Source organism: Myodes glareolus, chromosome 3, assembly GCF_982192425.1.
Source record: "Myodes glareolus chromosome 3, mMyoGla1.1, whole genome shotgun sequence".
Classification (NCBI taxonomy): Eukaryota; Metazoa; Chordata; class Mammalia; order Rodentia; family Cricetidae; genus Myodes; species Myodes glareolus.
The window spans coordinates 36,957,497-36,978,602 of record NC_142028.1 but is presented as its reverse complement, the minus strand read 5'-3'; the positions used below and the strand labels follow the sequence as shown (position 1 = coordinate 36,978,602).

Genomic DNA, 21,106 nt, shown 5'->3' with positions numbered 1-21,106 from the left:
GAGGTGAGAGGTGGAAAGCCAAAGTTTCTGGGGGCTCCCAAGGGGTGAGGACAATGTGGCCACTGCAGTCTTCCTGTCCTGGCTTTGTTTCTCAGGACATGGCCAGTCTCTTCTTTGTCTCTCAGGGGAGGGGAAGCCCTGACCTTCCTCACTGGGAAGCCAAAGCCTTCATTTACTTCCCAGGCTCCTCTGTTTCCTGCCCCCGCCCCCCCATCATCTCTCGCTTAGGACTTGCTCCATTCTGCGCCCAGCCTCAAGGTGTTATGTTTACACAGCAGCCTCCCAGCACAGCCTGGACAGCCCTGGGCTGCTGGAGCCATCCCACCCACTTCCCTACCACTATGGTCTGTCTCCTTCTGCGCCACACCCCACCACAGACCCTTTTCACACGCTGCTCCTGTGCCTGGAGAACCTACCCCCACCCCCTTTACTCCATTCTACGTATAGAATCGTCACACACGTCACAGCCCAAAGCATAGTTGCTATGTTTGAGTCAGATAAGCTGTGATCAGAGTGCTGACTCACCATGACAACTCCTCCTCGACTTCCGTGGTACTTGGATTCTGAGGAAAGCACGCTGTAATGAGAAGATGCAGTGGGTCCTGAGTATTGAAGATGTGATGGTCCTCAGGGAGGGTGGGTCCAAGTAGATGACATCAGAGGTGAGCGCTGCCTGACACACCACCTCACAGTGTGCTTCGCTCCTCAGTCCATTGCAGGGGCATTTATACGCCTTTGTACCAAGCAGTCGCAAAGGAAAATTCTCTTCAAGTAAACATGAAATATTTATAAGAATAGGTGACATACTGGGACACAGATTAAACCTAAGATAAGTAGGACCAGAGAAATAATAACGAGAATTCCTACAATTAATAGGGAATATTGTACAAACCAAGAGCTCTGTTAGAAAAGATGAACAAAGGTCATAATTCCTTGGCAAAACTACCAAGGAAAAAAACTAAAATACAATTCGCTAACGTATTAGTGACTTTTCCATTGTTAGGATAAAATGCCACGACTAAAGTAACTTACGGAAGAGTTTATTTGGCTTATAGTTTCAAGGAATAGAAAGTTCATCACGGCAGGAAGGCATGACAAGGTATTAGAAGCAGGAAGCTGAGAGATCACATTTTAACCACCTTTAGAAAGCAGAAAAGCCAGCAGGATGTGGCGGGAAGTCTATAAACTCTCAGATCCTACCCCAGTGATGCATTTCCTCTAGTAAGACTGCACCTCCTAAAACATTTCATAGCAGCACCACTAACTGGGAACCAGCTGTACAAATGTATTAGCCCGTCGGGGGCAATTCACATTCAAAACCACGACTAACATCAACAATGAAAGGGGGCCAGTACTGTGTAATAATCCTTTTGTACACTGTGAAGATGTGTTGCTTTCATTGGTTTAATAAAGAACCAATTGGCCAATAGCTAGGCAGGGAGTGGTTAGGCAGAAGAGCCAGACTGAGATAACACTGGGATTAAAAAAAAGGTGGAGTCACCAGGAGATGCAGAGAGAATGAAGATGAACTTGCAATGTTATCTACATAGTATAATATAGATAAGAAATATGGATTAATTTAAGTTGTAAGAACTAGTTAGTAACAAGCCTAGGGTATTGGCTGAGCATTTATAATTAATAAGTCTCTGTGTGGTTATTTGGGAGCTGGCTGGTAGGGTGGAAACTTCTGTCTACACTTGATATGCAATGTCCAGGGCCACATACAGCTGTATAAAGCCTGAAAAGGTAAAAAAAAAAAAAAAATTCTGGACCACAGAGTCAAATGCGGCTCAGTAGATAAAGGCACTGACCACACAAGCTGAAGACCTGAGTTTGATCCCTAGAACTCACATAAAGATAGACAAGAACTAACTCCACAAAGACATCCTCTGAGTGCTACATGTATTTTCACACACACGACATACATATATGCACACACAATAGTAAAAAAAGTTTTAATTCTTTTTGAATAGTGAAGGAAGAGGCAGATCTACAGACCCCGGCATTGTAATGAACACAAGGGACCACTGTGAATAGCTTCAGCCTGGATTTGATTACACAGGTTATATGGGTGAATGTATTTTAAAAGGCAGTGGGCTCAGACTGACACAGGAGAAACGGGAAAACTGAATAGTTCTGTATCTTTTAAAGAAGTAATTTTTTATTTAAAATGTTTTGGGCTGGCTCAGTTGGTAAATCACTTGCCACCCAAGCACGAGGTCCCAAGTTTGTAAAAAGCTGAGTGTGGAGGAGCTTGCCTATAACTGCAGCCTTGGATGGAGGAGAGAGAAGACATGCAGATCCATGAAGCTCATTGGCTGAAAAGCCTAGCCAGATCAGTGAGTTTCAGGTTCAGTGAGGGACCTTATCCCTAAAGATGAAAGTGAAAGTAAAGACACCCAGCTTCCATTTCAGACTTACACACACACATGCACACATTCGTGTACCATACATATACAATACTCTCACATAGAGAGAGAGAAATACAGGTAGGCATGTGGTGTGTACACTGTCAGATGCAGGAAATCTGATATGCCTTCTGGCCCCTGAGAGTTGCTGCACTTCCATAATACTCATAAACTTAAGCAGATGCCCAACACATTACACATACACATATGTGTATAAATATACTATATAAGTATATGTGTGTATATAGTATAGCTAGATAAATAGATGGATAGATAGATAGATAGATAGATAGATAGATAGATAGATAGATAGATAGATAGATAGATAAATGGATAGATGGATGGATGGATAGATGATGGATGGAGGGAGTGAGAGAGAGAGAGAGGAGAGAGAGAAAGAAGAAAAGGGTATACAACACTACTACAAAAGGTGGATAGGAATTTCCCACAAATTAGTAAAGAATCACACTCCTCCACATATTAGCTGTAAAATATAAAAACTTTCAAGTCCACACTCTCCAGTTGTTGCCATTTTCTTTTCCTATAACAGAGTACCTAAGATTGGGTAATTTCTAAAGGTTTGGGGCTTTGTTTTAAGCTAATAACTTCTGGAGAAAGGAAGATTTGGTGTTGTGGTATCTTATGCGGCTCCATCACATGATGGAGGCATCACATGGCAGGAGCCCATAGCGAGTGAGACAGGTGCACAGAAAAAAGGTGGGGCACAAAGGAGTTGATCCTCTCTAACATTTGCCTGTGAGAATCACTCCATTCTCAAAAGAACGAATCCAGTTGCCCAGGCAGACATTTATCCCTCTTCACCTATTCACCTCTTCAAGACTTAATTGCCTCCTAAACACCCACCTTCCAACACTGCTACCCTGACGAGCACATTTGGATATGAAAACTCGGCGTGACGGTGCCTGACACTGAACCAGGGGACGATACAAGATAACAAGGATAGAAACAAACTCGAGAAAACTCACTGGAGTAAACACTGTGGGAAAACATGGGAACAAATTGATTTATGTGTCTTGACCAAAAAGAAATATTGCAGGAATAATGCAAGGTTGGTTTACTGTTAGGAACTCCATAAATAGTATGCACTGTATTCATAGATTAACAAAAAACTAATATTATCTCCATGGATACAGGAAAAAGATGTTAACAAAATATAAAACCATGTATGTATGTTTAAAAATTATCAGGATGGGGTGGAGAGATAGCTCAGCAGTTAGGATTGCTTGCTGTTCTTGCAGAGGACCCAGGTTTGATTCCCAGTACCCACATCAGGCAGCTCTTAACTACCTGTACCAGTATCTCCAGGGTATCTGATGCCCACTTCTGGCCTCCATGAGCACTGAACTCATGTGGTCACATAAATTCACATAGGTGCATGTATGTGCGCACACAGAAACACACACAAATAATCTTAAATTAAAAAAAAGTAATCAGGAAAATATCAATTGAAGGGTATTTTTAAAGTGTTATGTGTAGAGAGCTGGTCATGGTGGCATACCATTGGAAGCCTGAGGCAGAAGGATGGTGATGCCAGCCTGGGCAAACACAGTGAGACTTTGCCCTCAAAAATGTACGTATTTAGCAGTTTAAAAAGTAAATATGGGTGTTCTTCTATATCCCTCACCAGCGAAAGACAAATGTGCAAGAAAATGTGTATGGTCAGCCGTGCAAAAGAGGTCCAGAGAGGACTGGAAATCAAAGAGAATGGCTACTGTCATGAGGGGCAGAAAAAGATGAGAGGAGGGATGGGAGGGCAAGGATACGCTGGGGAAGGAAAGGACGATACTTCCCAGAGTGTCTCCCTTATTGGCCTTGACCCTGGGTGATGTTCTCACACCCCATCCAAAGTGGGGTGGGATCCAAAATGGAATCCAACCTAGTAACAGTGACCCCACTGTGCTGTATAGAGCGACAGCGCATGCTGGAGTCACACTGGGTGCTGAGGAACACAGAGAACAGACATGATGGGCTGTGTGGGTACTGGAGGCTAAAGATGAAAAGGAAAACAATGACTGCAGTGCATTTGTTCAGAACAGGAATCCGAGCTAGAGATTCTGCTGACTGCAGTATGTGTTTTGGGGTGGGCTAAACTGCTAAATGGGTGTAAATCCCAAGGCTGCTATTTTCCTCCGAAGAGCAGGTACTAGAATGCACTGTACTGGAACCTGGGACATGTATGCTTAGACTCCTGGTTTCCGTGTGTGGATAGAAACATGTGGACGTGCACAGGAGAGAGGAAGTGCTGACGGAGCCATCTGCAATAACACTCCAGTTAACAGACAACCCCTGTGTTCAGACCTGGGTTTCCTAAACATCACTGTCAGGGCTTTTTGAAGAAGCAATTGGGTCCAGGGCTAGACCAAAACACAGTGAAGCCAGAAGATAAGGCTGCACGCCAGAGAAGCCTGGGGGTGTATCAGAAGGACACAGAACCTACCTGAAAGAGCCTGCAATGCCCTGTGCTGGGACAACTTGAACAGCAAAAAAATGATCAGTTCTGTGTCATAATCCAGAGAAAAAGACCGAACACTGAGGAGCCCACAGGGGCATGAGCACGTCATCTTCTGAGTGACTTTGCAGGTTCCTGCTGAACGGGTGTGGAAGGAAAGAGGAAGATCCGTCCTCAGGCGAGCACCGTCATAACAATGACTGTCGAAGCAAAGCTCCGATGGAGGTTGAGATCGCAGGGGAGGGGTGAGAGGAGCAGGGTCCTGTGGAACCCTGAGGGGCTCCTCCCCTGCTTCACCCTGGAGATGATGCCAACACCAGCAGCCCACCCTGATGTTTCTCTGAGAAGGACACGTGACACTTCTGTGAATTTTTTTTTTTGTGTGTGTGTGAGAATTGCTGGATTTCACTGAGATCAAGCATAAAAGATTATAAACACAAATTCCTCAGTTTTTATTTGCTAGCAGTAAGTAGTTGGGAAAAATGAAATACTTGAAAAAAAATTAAAGACAAAAGGGCTGGAGAGGTGATACAATGGTTTTGAGCACTGACTGCTTTACAGAGACCCGAATTCAATTCCTAGCACCCATGCTGTTGATTACAACCTTGTGTAACTCCAGCTCTAGAGGATCCATCGCCCTCTACTGGCGTCTGTAGGCATTGCACACAGACATGAAGGTAGGCAAAACACCCATGTGCAGAATAAAAATAATTTTTTTAAAAAAAATAATCGCCTAAGAGGAAATGTCCACAATGCCTACTTTCCTCCCATCTAACAACAACAACAACAAAAATCCTGCTCCAACCCAGTAAAAAGGAAATGGACCAATAAGGGGGGGGGGGCATTTGTGGGAATAGTAAGCACCAAAGGTACCCGGAAATACAGATTAAAACCAAAGTGATTGGACAATGCAAAGCCATTTTTTAACCCGAAATAATAACAGTACCAAGTGCTGGAAAGAACATGGAGCCTCAAATGCGGTTTTAAGATGACAAAATGGCATGGCTACATTTGAAGCAGCATTTCATAGGTGAAGTGTGCTGTTGTCACCCCCAGCAATTCCATCCTAAGCAGCACAAACCAAAATCTAAAATTAAAAAAAAAAACCAAACTGGAGAGGTGGCTTAGAGGTTAGGGACACAAACTATTCCTAAGGTAGCAAAATTGCCTGTGCCTCCAGCTTTAGGCAATCTAACACGCCCTACTGGCCTCCAGGCATTCAGATGTATACACACACACACACACACACACACACACACACACACACCCCTCTTAAAAATAATCTCGAAAAAAAAAAAAACTCTACCAGTGTTTGCCAAGGATGCTGATGGAGGTGGGTGGAGGTGGTGAGTAGCTAGAGTATCCTGATTGTGGTTGTAATGCGGACGTGTTTTCAGAATCTGAGATGCACACCTACACTGGGCTTTCACGGTATGTGGGTTGTTCTGTAACAAATCCTTCTGCTGTGCACTCTTTGCTTGATGGCATCTCACTATTCTCAGAACCACCTTTAGGGAGACTGTTCCGCTCTTGCTAGCTGCTGTCTGGTCCTGGGGAGAATATTTGAACAATGTGAAAGTAGCTGGCAGTAGACACAGATCTGTGGGTCAGATACTCCTCTGCACAATGACACCCATTGCTGTAGGCACATATTAACACCGCACCATCAGCACAGTCAGGACAGGAGGTCTGAGTGGGACCTGGGTCCAGTGGCCTGCAATGCTGCCATGTCCCTGTAGATGGAAATACTGGAAGAGTGACCTCTTTCCCTCCCCTCCAGGTCCTGGACTGGCTTTCATCGCCTACCCCAAAGCTGTCACGATGATGCCCCTCTCCCCATTGTGGGCCACCTTGTTCTTCATGATGCTCATCTTCCTGGGCCTGGACAGTCAGGTGAGGGGCAGAAAGAGGGAAGGGGATAGTGGGATGGGGAGGGAGGGGAGAGACAGATTGGGAAGGGGGAAGAGATTGGCAAGGGGGAAGGGATGGGAAGGGAGGAACAGAACAGGAACTAGATAGGCCAGGTGCTATAGCTTCTAGACCCTGTGCCCCCTCCTGGCCTTCCACATCAGGCCACCAAGCAGCCCTGCCACTTTCTTGGTAGACTCCAGTCATAGATATGTCTAGTCTATTTGGTGCCCTCCACTCTTTCTTGTCTATTTTACCCCAAATATCCAATTTAAGTGTTTGGGTTTGTTTTTAGCTTCATTTTGTTTTAATTTGGTGCATGTATTTATTTTGTGTGTGTGTGTGTGTGTGTGTGTGTACGTGTGTGTACACCTGCTACAGTACACATGCAGAGGTCAGAGATCGATTTGTGAAGATTACTTCTCTTCATCAACCATGTGAGTCCCAGGGATGGAACTCAAGTCCCCAGATTCCAGTTCGATTTTTTTGGTAGGGGGTGGGCGTTGTTTGTTTTTCAAGACAGGGTTTCTCTGTGTAGCCCTGGCTGTCCTAGAACTCGCTATGTAGACCAGGCTAGCCTCAAACTCATGTAGATCTGTTCGTCTCTGCCTCCAGAGTGCTGGGACTAAAGTCGTGTACCACCACACCAGGCCCCCAATTTAATTTTTAAAATCCTTCCATTCGTGACTTCCAGACAGGGGTTCCAGGAAAAGCAGAAACAAGTCCTAAAGAGGGTGGACTGTGGCTAATTATAGACAGGGTCCCCATGTCCCCATTCCGACCAAGCCATGGAGCATTTGGAACACGGAAGAGCCAGTTTCCATCCTCTGGCCCTGTGATGAGGTCTCCATGACCTGTTCTTGTGGTCCTCTGGGTGCTTCATCCCCTTCACCCCGCTGCTGTGTGCCCACCAGGCCCTAGGGACCTCTGTCCATCCCTCCCTCACTCTGCGACGGTTGTCTCTGGAGCAGGTACATTTGCTCTCGGAGTGAATTGCTTGCTCCTGCACCCTCATTCCCCTCCACCAGCTTGCCTTCCCTCCCTGCTTCTCTCTAAGCCCAGTCTCATCCTCCCCATGGCCTCCCATCTCGAAGCCTATGGCCTCTCCTGCCCACAGGCCTAGAATACAACCCGTCTGCCGCTGAGCACAGCGGACTGTCTGGAGCCCAGAGAACTGCTTCCAGCCATGTTGGTGGCCCTCAGTGAGGCATCCTGACCATCCCATTCTGTGCAGAAGAGAGCTACTGTTGACAAGGGAAGTGACCCTGATCCTCCAGCCTTAAGAGGGAGGATGGTGCCCAGGTTAGCCCAGTGAGCACTGCTCCCACTCACGACCTTGCAAGAGTCATTGAACACACAAACCCTGGCCTGCGTGTTTGTCAATCCAGCCACATTCAGTTTCTCTCTGGATCCAGAATCCTTCCTCAGAATCCACTAAACTGTGCCGCAGACACGCCGGCTGTTTCTGCTGATAGCTTCCCCTTCCATTGTTGTTGGCAAAGCCTTTTGGAAATCAGGGCTCTGCAGCTGGTGTGTGACAGGGAGGCAGAGGCTGCTGCCTGACAGAGGAGGCGGGACTGAGGCATGGACTCTGCTCATGCCCCACTGAATGGGGCTCACTGGCTCTTCAATCATGTGCCTGGGTCATATATAGTCACGTGAGTGAAGACCTCTGCTCATCGTCTGGGTTTAAAAGTAGAAGCCAAGACTTAGAGGAGCTGAGTGACTTGCTGGGGCAGATACCCAGCTCTGCTTGCCTCTTACATGTCCGTATCCCTAGATTCCTGGGTTAGCAGCCTTCTTTGACTCCCATCTCCCTCCCACAGGACCCTGGGGGTAAGGCTGGCAGTGCCAGCCCTTGTGGAGGCAGTGCAGAGGGCCAGGGCTGAGCATCAGTTCCCAATAGCTCCCAGCTGTGTGACTTTGACCTTCCCTCCCTGGGTCCCAACCCTTTTTGTATAATGGAAATACCCTGTTTGGGAAGATAGATGTGAATCAGATGAATAGCACAAAGGTGGGAGACCACGTCAGAAGCAGGTGGTTCACAGCTTGGCTCTGCCTCCCAAAGGTGACAGAACTGGGTGTGGCTTTCCACCTATCATAGGGCAGGGGACTGGCAGAGTCCTAGCAGTCAAAGGCAATGGCAAAGAGAGAGCCTGATGCGAGAGCAGATTACCAAGCTCCCAGGACAGTTCTGAGACTCCCACCTTGCCTCGGGGCAAAGGCTGGGTCCTCTGTAACTCACAAACTAAGAGGGAGCAGGAGATGGTTCACAGTCTGGTCTGTGTGCTGAGTGACCCTGGGCAGTAGCTTCTTTCTCACAGCATCTTTGTCCTGGTCCATTCAGTGAACCTACTGAAGCTAGTCGGGGCTGGGTTTGCTGTTGCCCCTGTAACGGGATGGAATGTGAAGGTGCAGGCAGGCCAGTGAGAAGGAAGACTCTGGTATGTGAACCCAGGGTGTCAAGACTGGCCTTTTCACGGACTTCGTGCATTACATCTCTCCCTCTAGTTTGTGTGCGTGGAGAGCCTCGTGACTGCCGTGGTCGACATGTACCCCAAGGTCTTCCGGCGGGGCTACCGGCGAGAACTGCTCATCCTGGCCCTGTCCATCATCTCCTATTTCCTAGGCCTGGTGATGTTGACAGAGGTAAGTGATGTCACCCATGCTCCATCACTCTCCAGCTCCCAGACCTCAGACCCTGTGGCTGCGGGCAGATCCAGAACCTTCTCCACTACTCGGGAACCTGCTCGTCCTTTTGGGACACTATGAGAATGAACACAGACTCTGAGTACAAGATCCCCACTGTGTTAGTGCTATAGGCAGCTGTTGCTAGACAGGACAACTCACATGGACACCTGTTAGGCTAGACAGTGTTTCGCTGCTCATCCCTTGGGTGACCCTCCAGGGAATAGCACAATGTTAGCTCTCAGGTCCAGAACCGGCTCCTTGCCATGACCTCAAGTTCAATACTGGCTTTTCTGAAACGTCTCTCAGAATAGGCGCCTGGGTGACATTTGCAGTGTGTTCCAGCCTCAGCTTCCTGTGCGTTCCTCCTCCTTCCTGTCCCTGTAGGTAAGGTGGGCTTCTCCCTGACCCCGAAGTGAGGAGGTCTTCTAAACCATGTGCTCACTCCAACCCCACAGCCTTTCTGTCCCTTTCTTTGGTCAGGTATCTTTGGAAGGTGAGATTAGGTGTCTCTCTCCCCATAATGCACAAAGTTAATTAATGCAGGGAAAGGGGGAGGGGGAGATCCATTGCTGAGAGACACAGAGGTTGTGTGAGAAGCAGGGAGGAGTGGGGAACTGGAATCCATCAGGCAGATGGGGTGACACAGAGGCCAGCCTTCTCCAAAAATCTCTTCCACATCTTCCTACAAGACCACAGTCTCAGGGAAGTTCCCTGGCTTTCCTTCCCACCAGGCTTCCTGTCATCTCCCCATCCTGGGTCACTGTGTTCCCAGTTCACTCCCTGTCCCTCTGGCTGTTGTAAAGATCCCCAATCAGCCTTTCATCTGTCCTGTCCTCCCCCAGGCCCAAAGGTCCAGGAGAACAGGGACCTCCCCTGTTCAGCCAGGGGGATGCTGGAGGCAGCTCAGATCTTGTGTTCAGTGTGAGTGACCGAATAACTGCTGTTCTTACTCATTATCACGTTAATGAGAGTGGCAGTCCCTGTTTGAGCAAATGAATGGGGTGAGGGTCTGGTTCCTGCTCTCCCTACAGTGGTTCTGTTTCGTGCTTCTCGTGCATCTCCGTGTGGGGAGGCCAGGCTACAGTGAGTAGGGCCTCATTAAGCACTGGTTAATTACACAGAATGGAGTCATTTGTCGCATATAAATTGGGGAGGGGATTAACCTGATGCCTTGAAGAAGCTAATGGGAAGGTGTTGGTGTGGGGATCGCTGACTCCCAATACAGCCTACCCTGGTTGCCCCCAGAGCTCTCTTCAAGGGTGCACGGTGACTCCCAGGGGGTCATTAGGGAGCCAGCGCTCCAGCCAACCGAGACTATTAATCCATGCCAGCCCTCCACCCCCACAGAGGGATATCTTCAAGCCATTGTGTGGAAGAAGTTCACAGTGGGCCCAGTGAGCCATGCCAGCCTCAGTTGTCCTGGTAATTGCCTGCCAGAACCGCTCTCTCTCTCTCATTTACACGGTTAAAGCTTGAGTCTAAGGAAAATCCAGACTACCCACTTCTTATCTTCCTCCACAGCAGTGTGACCAGTGGCTAGGACTATGGGCCCTGCCATTTAGTTCTCAACCCCTCTACGCAGCTCAATGACATCCTGCTGAAAGTGATCTTGCCTCTTGGTGCCTCAGTTTCCCTGTGGGGACATTGGATAACAATAGTCATGCCTGTCATCGAATTGTTGGAGGAGGGGGGAGCCAATAAGTACATTGAAATGTGGAAAAGTTAAAGCTATCAGTCCTTTATGGACTGTGTTCTGAGGAACATGCCACCAAGTGATGGCATATGAGCACCAGAGAAGGGAGTCTTAAGCTTTGCTATACACAGCCCCCTTTCACCCAAGAAATTTGTCACATGACCCTGGGTTTATAGGCACATAAAATAGATATACAGGGTCTGGAGAGTTGGCCCAGTGGATAAGAACACTGTCTGCTCTTGCAGAGAACCTGGGTTTGATTCCTGGGATCCATGTGGCCCCTCACAACCATCTGTAGCTTCAGTCCCATGTGATCTAACACCCTCCTCTGGCTTCCATAGTCATTTTATACATGTGATACATAGACATACATGCAGGCAAAATACTTATAGTCTTAAAAATAATAAGTAAGTATACTTATTATAACATTTTATTATTATATATTATTATATATTATTATGTATAATAATAACATATTATTATAAGTATAACTTATAAACAAACATTTACTTATAATAAATTATGAAGAAATTTCTTTGAAAACAATTCTTTGGTGTACATGTAATTTTGTCATTTATTAAAACAGAAGCAAAACTGCATACTAATGAGGTAGATGTGCTTACATAAGAGTCAAATCTTGGCTGGATATATGATACTGCAGGATGCAGAATGTCTTTAACGGTTTTCAGAGTTGACCAATATTTTGGTTTTATGGTCATCAGTACTGAAAAAAGCTGGTTGCATAAATAAACCATTCACAACTTCAGAAGTATATTCAGGGCCATTTCAGAAACTGTGGTTCTGTCCTAATCCCAAGGCAAATTTATTGAATGATCACTTATGCGACTCAAACAGCAGTTTTTAAAACCATACCTTCTGAGACTGACAAGATGGCTCAGTGGGTAAAGGTGCCACCAAGCTTGACCACCTGGTCCCAGAACCCACATGGCAGAAGGAGTGAACTGACTCCCACAACTGTACTCTGACTTGCACACATGGGTCAAAGCACAACTCACATGCGTATGCATACATACATACACACACACATGCACTAAATGTAAAAAGAAAATCAAACATTCTAATTATATAATGCAAAAATGTTCTAATTTGATACACAGTGAGGAATGACTAAGAAACTTCTAAAAAGTGTTTGTTTTCCATAATTAAACCATTATGTTTCTGGAAGAGCAGATCCCTTTATAAGCACAGTGAAAACACTGTGGTTCATGGCATGTAGTCTCGAATGAGATGCCTGGCAGTGTTCATTGAGTAGCATGAAGGGTGGGTAGTAGCTCCACCCTCCCTGTGTTTTCAAAACATGAGGTTATCACCAATAATATTAAAAAGGGAATCTTTTTTCCTGGAAAAATTTTCTTCTGGTACATTCCAGAAAATCTGTACTTCAGGCCTTACACCCATGGCCTCCCTAAGCGCCATTGCCCAGAACCGTGTGTCCAGATGGTGTGTGGACTCTGCAGTTAGCCAGCCACTGTCTCCACATGCCCTGCACACTCAACCCACTATTCACAATGGTGTTATGTGTGACCCTGTCTTCCTTATGATTTTACCTCAATCTCTGGAGGTAACAAATGAGGGAACACATGGTCTCAAGCTATGGAATTTGCACAACAGCAGACAGCCCAAGGGACATGACTTGGGGGACTCTTGTTCTAAATGAGACCCCTCGGTAGACACATGAGGTCCTGTAACTGCTCTCTGATTTTGTAGCCCACTGCCCCGACTTTCCCAACTTCCCCAACCTGACTTCCATGCTCTTTCACGTTGATTTCCATGCATGTCAGTTCTTTGAGTACTATTCATATATCAGGATGGTTTTCCTTACAAATGTCATTTCTACCCAAGTCCTGGCTGCTCCTCTCTCTCCCTGTAGACAGAGACTGCTCATTCATCCCTGGCCACCCAGACTCCTGAAATAATCACACAGAAATCTGTATTAATTGCAATACTGTTTGGCCAATAGCTTAAGCATATTTTTAGCTAACTCTTACATCTTAAATCAACCTTTCTCTATTAATCTGTGCATCACAGACGGTCATGGCCCACTGTCAAGGTTCTGACATCTTTCTCCTCTGGTGATGGCTACATGACATTTCACTGACTCTGCCTTCTTTTTCCCATTCAGTTTAGTTTTCCCGCCTAAATTTCCTCTGTCCTATCACAGGCCAAAGCAGCTTCTTTATTCATTAACCAATAAAAGCAACACATATACAGAAGGACTTCCCACATTACCTCCCTGCCCCTCCCATGCTCTCAGCACCCCAAATCCTCATGAAGGAGACTTTGAGTGGCAATGCTTCCACCGAACTTCATCTTCGGAGTTGATCTGATGGTTGTCCCTTCACACCAGAACCCCCATGAGCAACACTCTGCTGCTTCCTAGGTCCCGCCTGTCTTCATAGGGCCAGCATACCTCCTGCCTGCCAATCATCTCTGAATTATTTGTAATGTCTAACATCATATAAACAGTATGTGAAGAGCTGCATTGTATTCTTTGAGGGAGAATGCCAAGAGACCTGTTAGGGCTCTCTACAGGAGCAGAGTATAAAAGGGGTTCCCTAAGATGGTTTACATGGTTGGGCTGCTCCCTGGAGGGAGAACCTGGTAGCTACTTGGCCCATGAAGCTGGGTACCCCAGTGGTTGTAAACTGGGACTAGTGGTCCAGGAAGATCACGTGAAAATCATTAGCATTGTGTCTGTGTGGGAAGGCTAGAGAAGCTGGGATCCGTGGGTGGTGGTGGAGGCCACGATAGAGATACTCACTCAGCAAAGCATGAAGACACACTTTTCCTCAAATCTCTTTCTATCTGGTCCTCTAATGGAAGATGCTGCCAACTCTGAGGGCAGATTTTTTCACTTTGGTCAGTCCCCACAAACATGCCCAGAAGCAAGTCTCTCTCTCAGGTTGATCCTGATTCTGGTCATGTTGATTTCAAGGCCAGCCATTGAAGGGTCAATCATGTGTCATAGAGTAGGCCTACTGTGTGTCCATTTCTGAGCTCTGGGCAAGTCAGCCAGTTGCATGCCACAGAGCCAGGTGATTCTATTTACATCTTTTTGGGGAACTGCTGTTCACTGAGGGCTTGAGGCACAATAAGGGCCAAGGTGGGGGACTCCCAGGCAGAGCTCAGAGCTCTCGGTGGCTGACAGGCTACATTTAGAATTAAATTGTGAGTTACAACAATGAAATCTAAAAGCCTGAAGAAAGAGCAAGGATGAGAAGGAAGGGCTTCTCAGAGAAAGTGACATCTTCACTGAGCTTGAAAGATGTTAACCAAATGCAAAGTGAGACCACTTTTCTGGGAATGGATGGTGGGGCAGGTTGGAGGGAGCCCAGGGTACATCAAAGCCTCTGAAAAGATGGGAGAAGGTAAGACTAGCAGCAGAAAGACCTGCCTGGAGACTGCTGGAGTTGAGGAGCACCATCAACACCTGGCCAATGACTTAGACATATTCCTGGTTAACTCTTATATCTTAAATTAACCCATTTCTATTATTCTGTGTATTGCCACGAGGCTGTGGCTTACCAGGTAAAGTTCCAGCGTCTGTCTCCTTTGGCAGCTACATGGCATCTCCTCGACTCCGCCTATTTTTCTCCTCTATCTCTGCTTGGAATTCCCGCCTTGCTCTATTCTGAGCTGCTATAGACCCAAAGCAGCTTTGTTATTAACCAATGGAAACAAAACACATTCACAGCATGCAGAGGGGAATCCCACATCAATCAGCATCATCTGGGGAGAGGTGCTGAAGCCATCTGCCCTCCATTCTGGTTTCAGTGGAGCTTCTGATGCCACAGTCCACCTACAGCCCTGATGTCTCGGCAGGACAGATTCTTGTAACACCCAAATACAGAGAGTGTAGCACTGAGACTAGAGATGAGCAAATTGCTGGTTGGCAGCTGCTAAAACAGAGCAAGGACCCCATGGGGGCTGGCTGCTAACCCTGTTCACCCACATGTCTGTCTGTGTATCTGTCCTCTTACCCACAGGGAGGCATGTACATCTTCCAGCTTTTTGACTCCTATGCTGCCAGTGGCATGTGCTTGCTTTTTGTGGCCATCTTTGAGTGTGTTTGCATCGGCTGGGTATATGGTAAGTGGAGGCTGGACCCCTAGACCCTGATAAGCTATATCTGTCTGGGCACTTTCCCTGGGGACTCAGGTCCCTTCTCACTGACACAAGACCTTCTTGTTTTTATGCTGGCGTAGAATGTTCAGGACCCAGACACCCTGATCTCTGGCTAGTCCTACCCTGAGACTCAGTTTCCCCCTTTGTGAAATTTGTGTCCCAGAGAGAGACTTCAGGTGGAGCCACTTGCATGAGCCTCACCCTCATTCATTTCACCTTCTGTTCCTCGCACAAATCAGGATGAGAGCTGCTGTCTCAAGGGCAAAAAGAATGTAGCTTGGGAGTAATATCCACTAGTCACACAAGCAGCCCAGAAGGTCGTCACCTCGAGAGTTCAATACCCTGTGGATCACCCATGTGATCACCTTACCTTGCCCATTGGGTTAATTGGTTTTGCACCACTGCAAAGATATTCCTGACATGGGCTACTTAAGAAGTAGAGGGCTAGCAGAACTCATGGTTCCGGAGTTCTGATCTAAGATTGGGTGGTTTCATTGCTTCCAGTCCTGGTGAAGGCCTTTCATGGTGGGAGTATGTATTGGAGAAAGCGATCACATCTCTAGCCAGGAACAGAGACGCACCTCTGCCATTGACCTAAGGAACTTCCTAGAGCCCTATTTCCCAGAGCACAGTAGACCTTCTCACGTCTCACACCTAATAATGCCACCCAAGGGACCCAGATTTCCATGCAGGCACTCAGTCCTCATGCCCAAGCACTCTGTGTCACATGCTGGGGAAGGGAGGCTCACTTCACCTCTGCTCTGAAATAGTATGCCTGCCTGCTTTCCTCCGGACAGGAAGCAACCGGTTCTATGACAACATCGAGGACATGATTGGCTACCGGCCACTGTCACTCATCAAGTGGTGCTGGAAAGTTGTGACCCCTGGGATCTGTGCGGTAAGGCCTGCAGAAAGCCACCTCCAGCCCCTTGATTTCCTCACTAGCTACTCTTCCGCTCCAGCCGGCTCAGCTGAGGCTGACCCTCAGGAGGGTCACATAGCCCAGGGCCTTGCCCCCTGACACAGTGTGGAGCTGATGTCTCAGGTGAGACTCTGGGCCTGCCAAGGCAGGGTCTCACTCTTGAGGGACCCTGAACCTGTTTCTCCCCGTCAGGGTCTTAGGTTCTAGGTACACCAACCTGACACTGGTCCACCTCCCTGGGGACCAAGGGTATGCAAACACAAGTGAGGAGATTTGTTACCGAGAAGGTGGCAGAGATGAGGAGAATGTCAAGGTTTAGGCTATGTCCCCGGAACCAGACCACAGACCAGCCTTGGTGAGAGGAGGTTTAAACATAGAAAAATGGTCTCATGCATTATGCTTGGTTCTGTCTTTGGTTCTTGGGGCATCTGAGCTTATATTCCCAATTGAAGGGGCCGGAAGAACAGATTTAAGATGGCCCTAAAATAAACTCTGAGTAGAAAAAAAAAGCCGAGAAAAAGGATCCTGGGAGAGGGGACAAATATCACAGCCCTGGACGAGGCCCCAAGGCGGTGCTCTGACAGTTGAATCAGCCTCCCCCCATGGTTCTACTTCAGGCTCACTGTGGACAGTTGGGGTACCTGGGCCTTTGGAGTAGGGCAGGGCTGAGAGGCACCACCAAGAACTTCCATTTGCCTCTCCACAGGGCATCTTCATCTTCTTTCTGGTCAAGTACAAACCTCTCAAGTACAACAATGTGTACACCTACCCGGCTTGGGGCTATGGCATTGGTTGGCTCATGGCTCTGTCCTCCATGCTATGCATCCCGCTCTGGATCTTCATCAAGGTGTGGAAGACAGAAGGCACCCTGCCCGAGGTGAGCAGGTGGTAGAGGAAGCAGGGGTGGGGGCTGGGGCTGGATAGAAGGGGAATTATGGCAGGCTCCTCTTTGGCAGATGTTCATCCTTAAAATGTACCAGAAGCTTCTCTGTGAGATTTCTGGATTAAAGCCAGATTCTCTGAATTCTACCTCAGCCTCCCCACCTGCCAGACAGGTTGACAGCACCCCTTAATTGGTAGAGGGTATAGGAGATCTGGGGGTTCCTACAGGGAAAGCATTTAAATCAGGATCTGAACCGAGGTTTGGCCGAATGACAGCTCTGACAGGCCACAGGGAGACACAAGTGCCATCCAAAATGCTATCTCCAGCTTCCTGCCTATAAGGGCCTGGGCTCCAGCAGAGGCTGGTGTATGGGGAAGGTCCCTTTTGTTGCTTATCCGAGATGTTAGTCAAGGGCAGTTGGTCAAGATATTGAGACTAGACTGTCCAGAGGGAACTGACCTGGAACTTTAAAACCTAACCCTCAGGACCCTCAGCAGCCCTCCAGCAGCCTCCTGATAGTTATGAGCCTTTTCCTGGCTTCTTCCTGTCACCCCAGCTCATACCCTGCCCACCCAGACAGCAGGGCTTGTTACAGAGTGAGCCTTTGATCCGGCCCAGCCTCGGGCCTTGGGACCTTGGAACCACCACCTGTCCAGTCACATGTTGTGCCTGGCACACAGGAGCATGGTTAATCAGCTCCCATGAGTCTGTGTATTAATCCTACCTGGACAGTGTACCTTCCACCTGAAATAGGAGGCCCAACCTTGACCTTGAGTACTAAGCTACCCCAAAGTCCTTGCCACTTTTTTCAAGTAAGGACCCATGCTCAGGAGGGCTTCCTGGTCCTGGTCCAAGGGCAGTGCACAGGTAGAGCTGAGGTAGGGTCCTTGCTCAAGATTCTGAGAGGTTGAGGCTACACATGGAGGCTGAGCTGAGGATGGCACCTGCCTCTAAGCATAGCTCAGTACATGGAGCATCCCCTCACTGCAGTGGCGTGGTGACAAATCCAGTGCAGGGTAGGACTCTGATTAACCAACATTCACATCAGAAGCTCAGCCTCTGGACAGTGCCTGCCATCCTGGCCCACAGATAGAGGAATGCAGCCAGAGGTCAGGAGATGGGCTGGCACAGTCATCAGCCCACTTCAAAGCTCAGCTCCCCCTGTCGCCAAGGCAGGAATGGGGTAGCAGCTCTTGATTCTGACTCTCTAGTCTTGGTCTTCCACAGCCAGGCTGCAGGGGCTAAGTGTCTCCATCTCCTTATTTCTCACCTGCTGCCCAGGGTGGGATCTCAGCCACTCCCATTTCTGGTGATGGGAACTCAAGGAGGTAATTCCTCACCAAGAACTGAGGAGCAAGGCAGAGCCAGGGCCCAGCCCTCAGTCTGGTGGCTCCATAGCACCAAGGAACATCTGTACAGCTGGGGACACAGAAGTGGACAGACCCCGGGCCTCGACTACATTGCTCACCCAGCCTTCTCTCCAACCGTCTAGAAATTACAGAAGTTGACAGTCCCCAGCGCTGATCTGAAAATGCGGGGAAAGCTTGGGGCCAGCCCGCGGACGGTGACCGTTAATGACTGTGAGGCCAAGGTCAAGGGCGACGGCACCATCTCTGCCATCACAGAGAAGGAGACACACTTCTGAGTCCCACCAGCCACTTGGATCCTTCTCCCCCGTTCCTTCCCTGCTTGTAAATGAATCCTGAATCTTGGTACTTCACCTAATGTTAGGGGCTTGCTCTTCTGCACAGGACTATTAACCAGTTAACTCCCAGCCGGCCACTGTGTGCCCTGTACCCTCGCCTCACTCCTGTGATCATGGCTGTATCCACCTTACCAAGATAATTCTGTACAGTGACTAGCAGATCCTGGCCTAGGGTGGCTCAACCCATGTCTTCTAGAGTCCTTGTATTATACTGTCTACTTTCATGCTGTGGGCAGGTGAGTGAGGGGGTGGTGCCATCCGCCTCTGGTTTTCAGTAATCCCAGACTTTGTCTCCGACCTTTCCTGGCCCCCCTCCTCTGTGCCCTAGCGACAGTTTCTTATGTTTTGTTATTTTCTTTTGGTCTTTCCCTTTTCCAATGGCAGGACCTTCCACATGTTAAAGTTGTAAGAGGGCAATGGAAACATCCCACCATTCTCAGGGCTCCTGAGCAATCAGGAGTTGATGTCAGTCTCATCCGGTGACTGCGGCTACTCCCTTCTCTCCCCAAGCCTCAGTTTCTCTGTCCCCCAGATTGAAGGAGGGGATAGAATAGAGTCTTCCCCTGCCTCATTGCCTTGCAGTGACTGCTTTGACCTTGACCTGCAGAGACTTGCAGACCTCTTCTCTGTCCCTCTTTGCTATGAACCCCCCCTAACCTACCCTAGCTCCTACCCCCATCCCCCCACCTCTCTCCCACTTACCTTAAGTCAGACCTATCACAAGATATATTAGGGAAGTGTGTTTCCCTAACAACTGGTGGTATAGCTTAGCCCCGATCCCTGGAGGTCAGCCCATCCCCAGCCCCTTTGGCAGGGGGTCCCATCACCCATCCTGCTTTCTTGGCTATCAGTCTGTCTCTCTTCCTTGGTAGGGATGATGAGAAGGCAACCACCTCTTCTTGCAGCTGCCTGGCCAGGATCTGTGGCTTAAGATCTATGGCTGTCCTTGCCCCAGGGAGCTACAATGAGGCCCAGGGCTGGATTCTACCCACGGCTCCTTCTCTCCCTCCTGTCCCCTGCCCTCTTCTCTACCTTCCTACCACTCACTGCAGTTCCTGTGGACAGACATATTATTCTGGAGGCATTCCACCTGCCTGGGTGTGAGGAGCCTTCATTCACACTCACCAGAGGGAGGAACTGGGCATTCATCCCTCAGGCTTTTCCTTGAAAATGGAGAGCAGACATGGTCCCCAGGAAGAGGCTGGTGCTATGCCCTCCTGCCTGGCTCAGACCTCTTGGACTGGCCTCTCTCTTCCTCATCTGCTGAGTTTTCCAGATGCTATGTCTGCCTAACTGTTGGGGATGGCATGTAAGGGGAGGGGCATCCTTTCCTTCTTCCTGTAATTTCCTAGATTCATCTGGCGGAAAGGTGAGATTTCTTCACACTAAGGCTCCAGTGTCCCGTCAAAGACCGGAATTCTCTATTTACCCCAAACTTCCAGACTCTTATATGTTCTGCCCAGCACCCCCCCCCTTTCTATCTAAAGCCTGGGATGACTGCCCAGCATCCCCCCAGCTAATTGGGCACTCATCCAGGGCACAACCACCCTGCCAGCTGCTCACAAACAGGCCACATATTCCTTCTGGGAAGGTCAGCATCATACTGAAGATGACCTGTGGAGTTGGTCCTCGACTGCTGTCCCCCACCACCCCTGAGGAGGGAGGCTGCCCATTGCTGCTATTGCTCCTCACCACCAACTCCCTCATGGACAGAGAGACGGACACACGTGTTCTACATGTGGCTCTTAACACTTGACACTCTTAACACTACCCATGGCGTGGGGCAGAGGGAGGCTTGTGGTTTGGGGGTTGTCTTTTTTTGTTGTTTTGTTTTGTTTTGTAATTTCATACTAGTATTTGGGTAACTGTAGGGAGGAGGGGAGGGTAAGAGGGAGCAAGGGGACATGTCATTGTGACAACTTTTTTGATATTCATTAGAAGTGATACAATATATCCTTTCTGAGATATTTACAGTATTATTAAAAAAAGAAAAGAGTTGGACTGTTTTGCATAACAAACTTTTTATTGGCAACCCAAAGAGCACAAGATTGTCTGTCTGCTCCTTTTTAAAAATTAAAATATGTGGATCAACTCCCACGTGGCTGTTCCCAGCAGGTGGTCTTTATTGGGTTTTCCTCCCATCTTGGGGCATCCACAGGGTATGCCTTCATAACCATCTGGATTCTGTAATTAAAGGCTGTGATCTGCACTCAGCATTACAAACCAGACAACACGGGGAGCAGCGGTGTTTCAAGCCCCACCTCCTTTGATGCCTTAGCC

The 21,106-nt window shown here is 48.2% G+C and overlaps 1 protein-coding gene across 1 annotated transcript in view; it reads left to right on the top strand.

The window, feature by feature from the left end:
• Slc6a11 (solute carrier family 6 member 11) overlaps positions 1-20,923 on the top strand; it is a 119,541-nt gene extending 98,618 nt beyond the window's left edge. The window contains exons 9-14 of the mRNA XM_048438355.3: positions 6,659-6,771; positions 9,298-9,435; positions 15,178-15,280; positions 16,114-16,214; positions 16,945-17,115; positions 18,614-20,923. Of these exons, the coding sequence (XP_048294312.2) occupies positions 6,659-6,771; positions 9,298-9,435; positions 15,178-15,280; positions 16,114-16,214; positions 16,945-17,115; positions 18,614-18,766 (779 nt within the window). The 3' untranslated portion in view covers positions 18,767-20,923. The remainder of the gene's footprint in view (positions 1-6,658; positions 6,772-9,297; positions 9,436-15,177; positions 15,281-16,113; positions 16,215-16,944; positions 17,116-18,613) is intronic.
• The last annotated feature ends 183 nt before the right edge of the window (positions 20,924-21,106 follow it).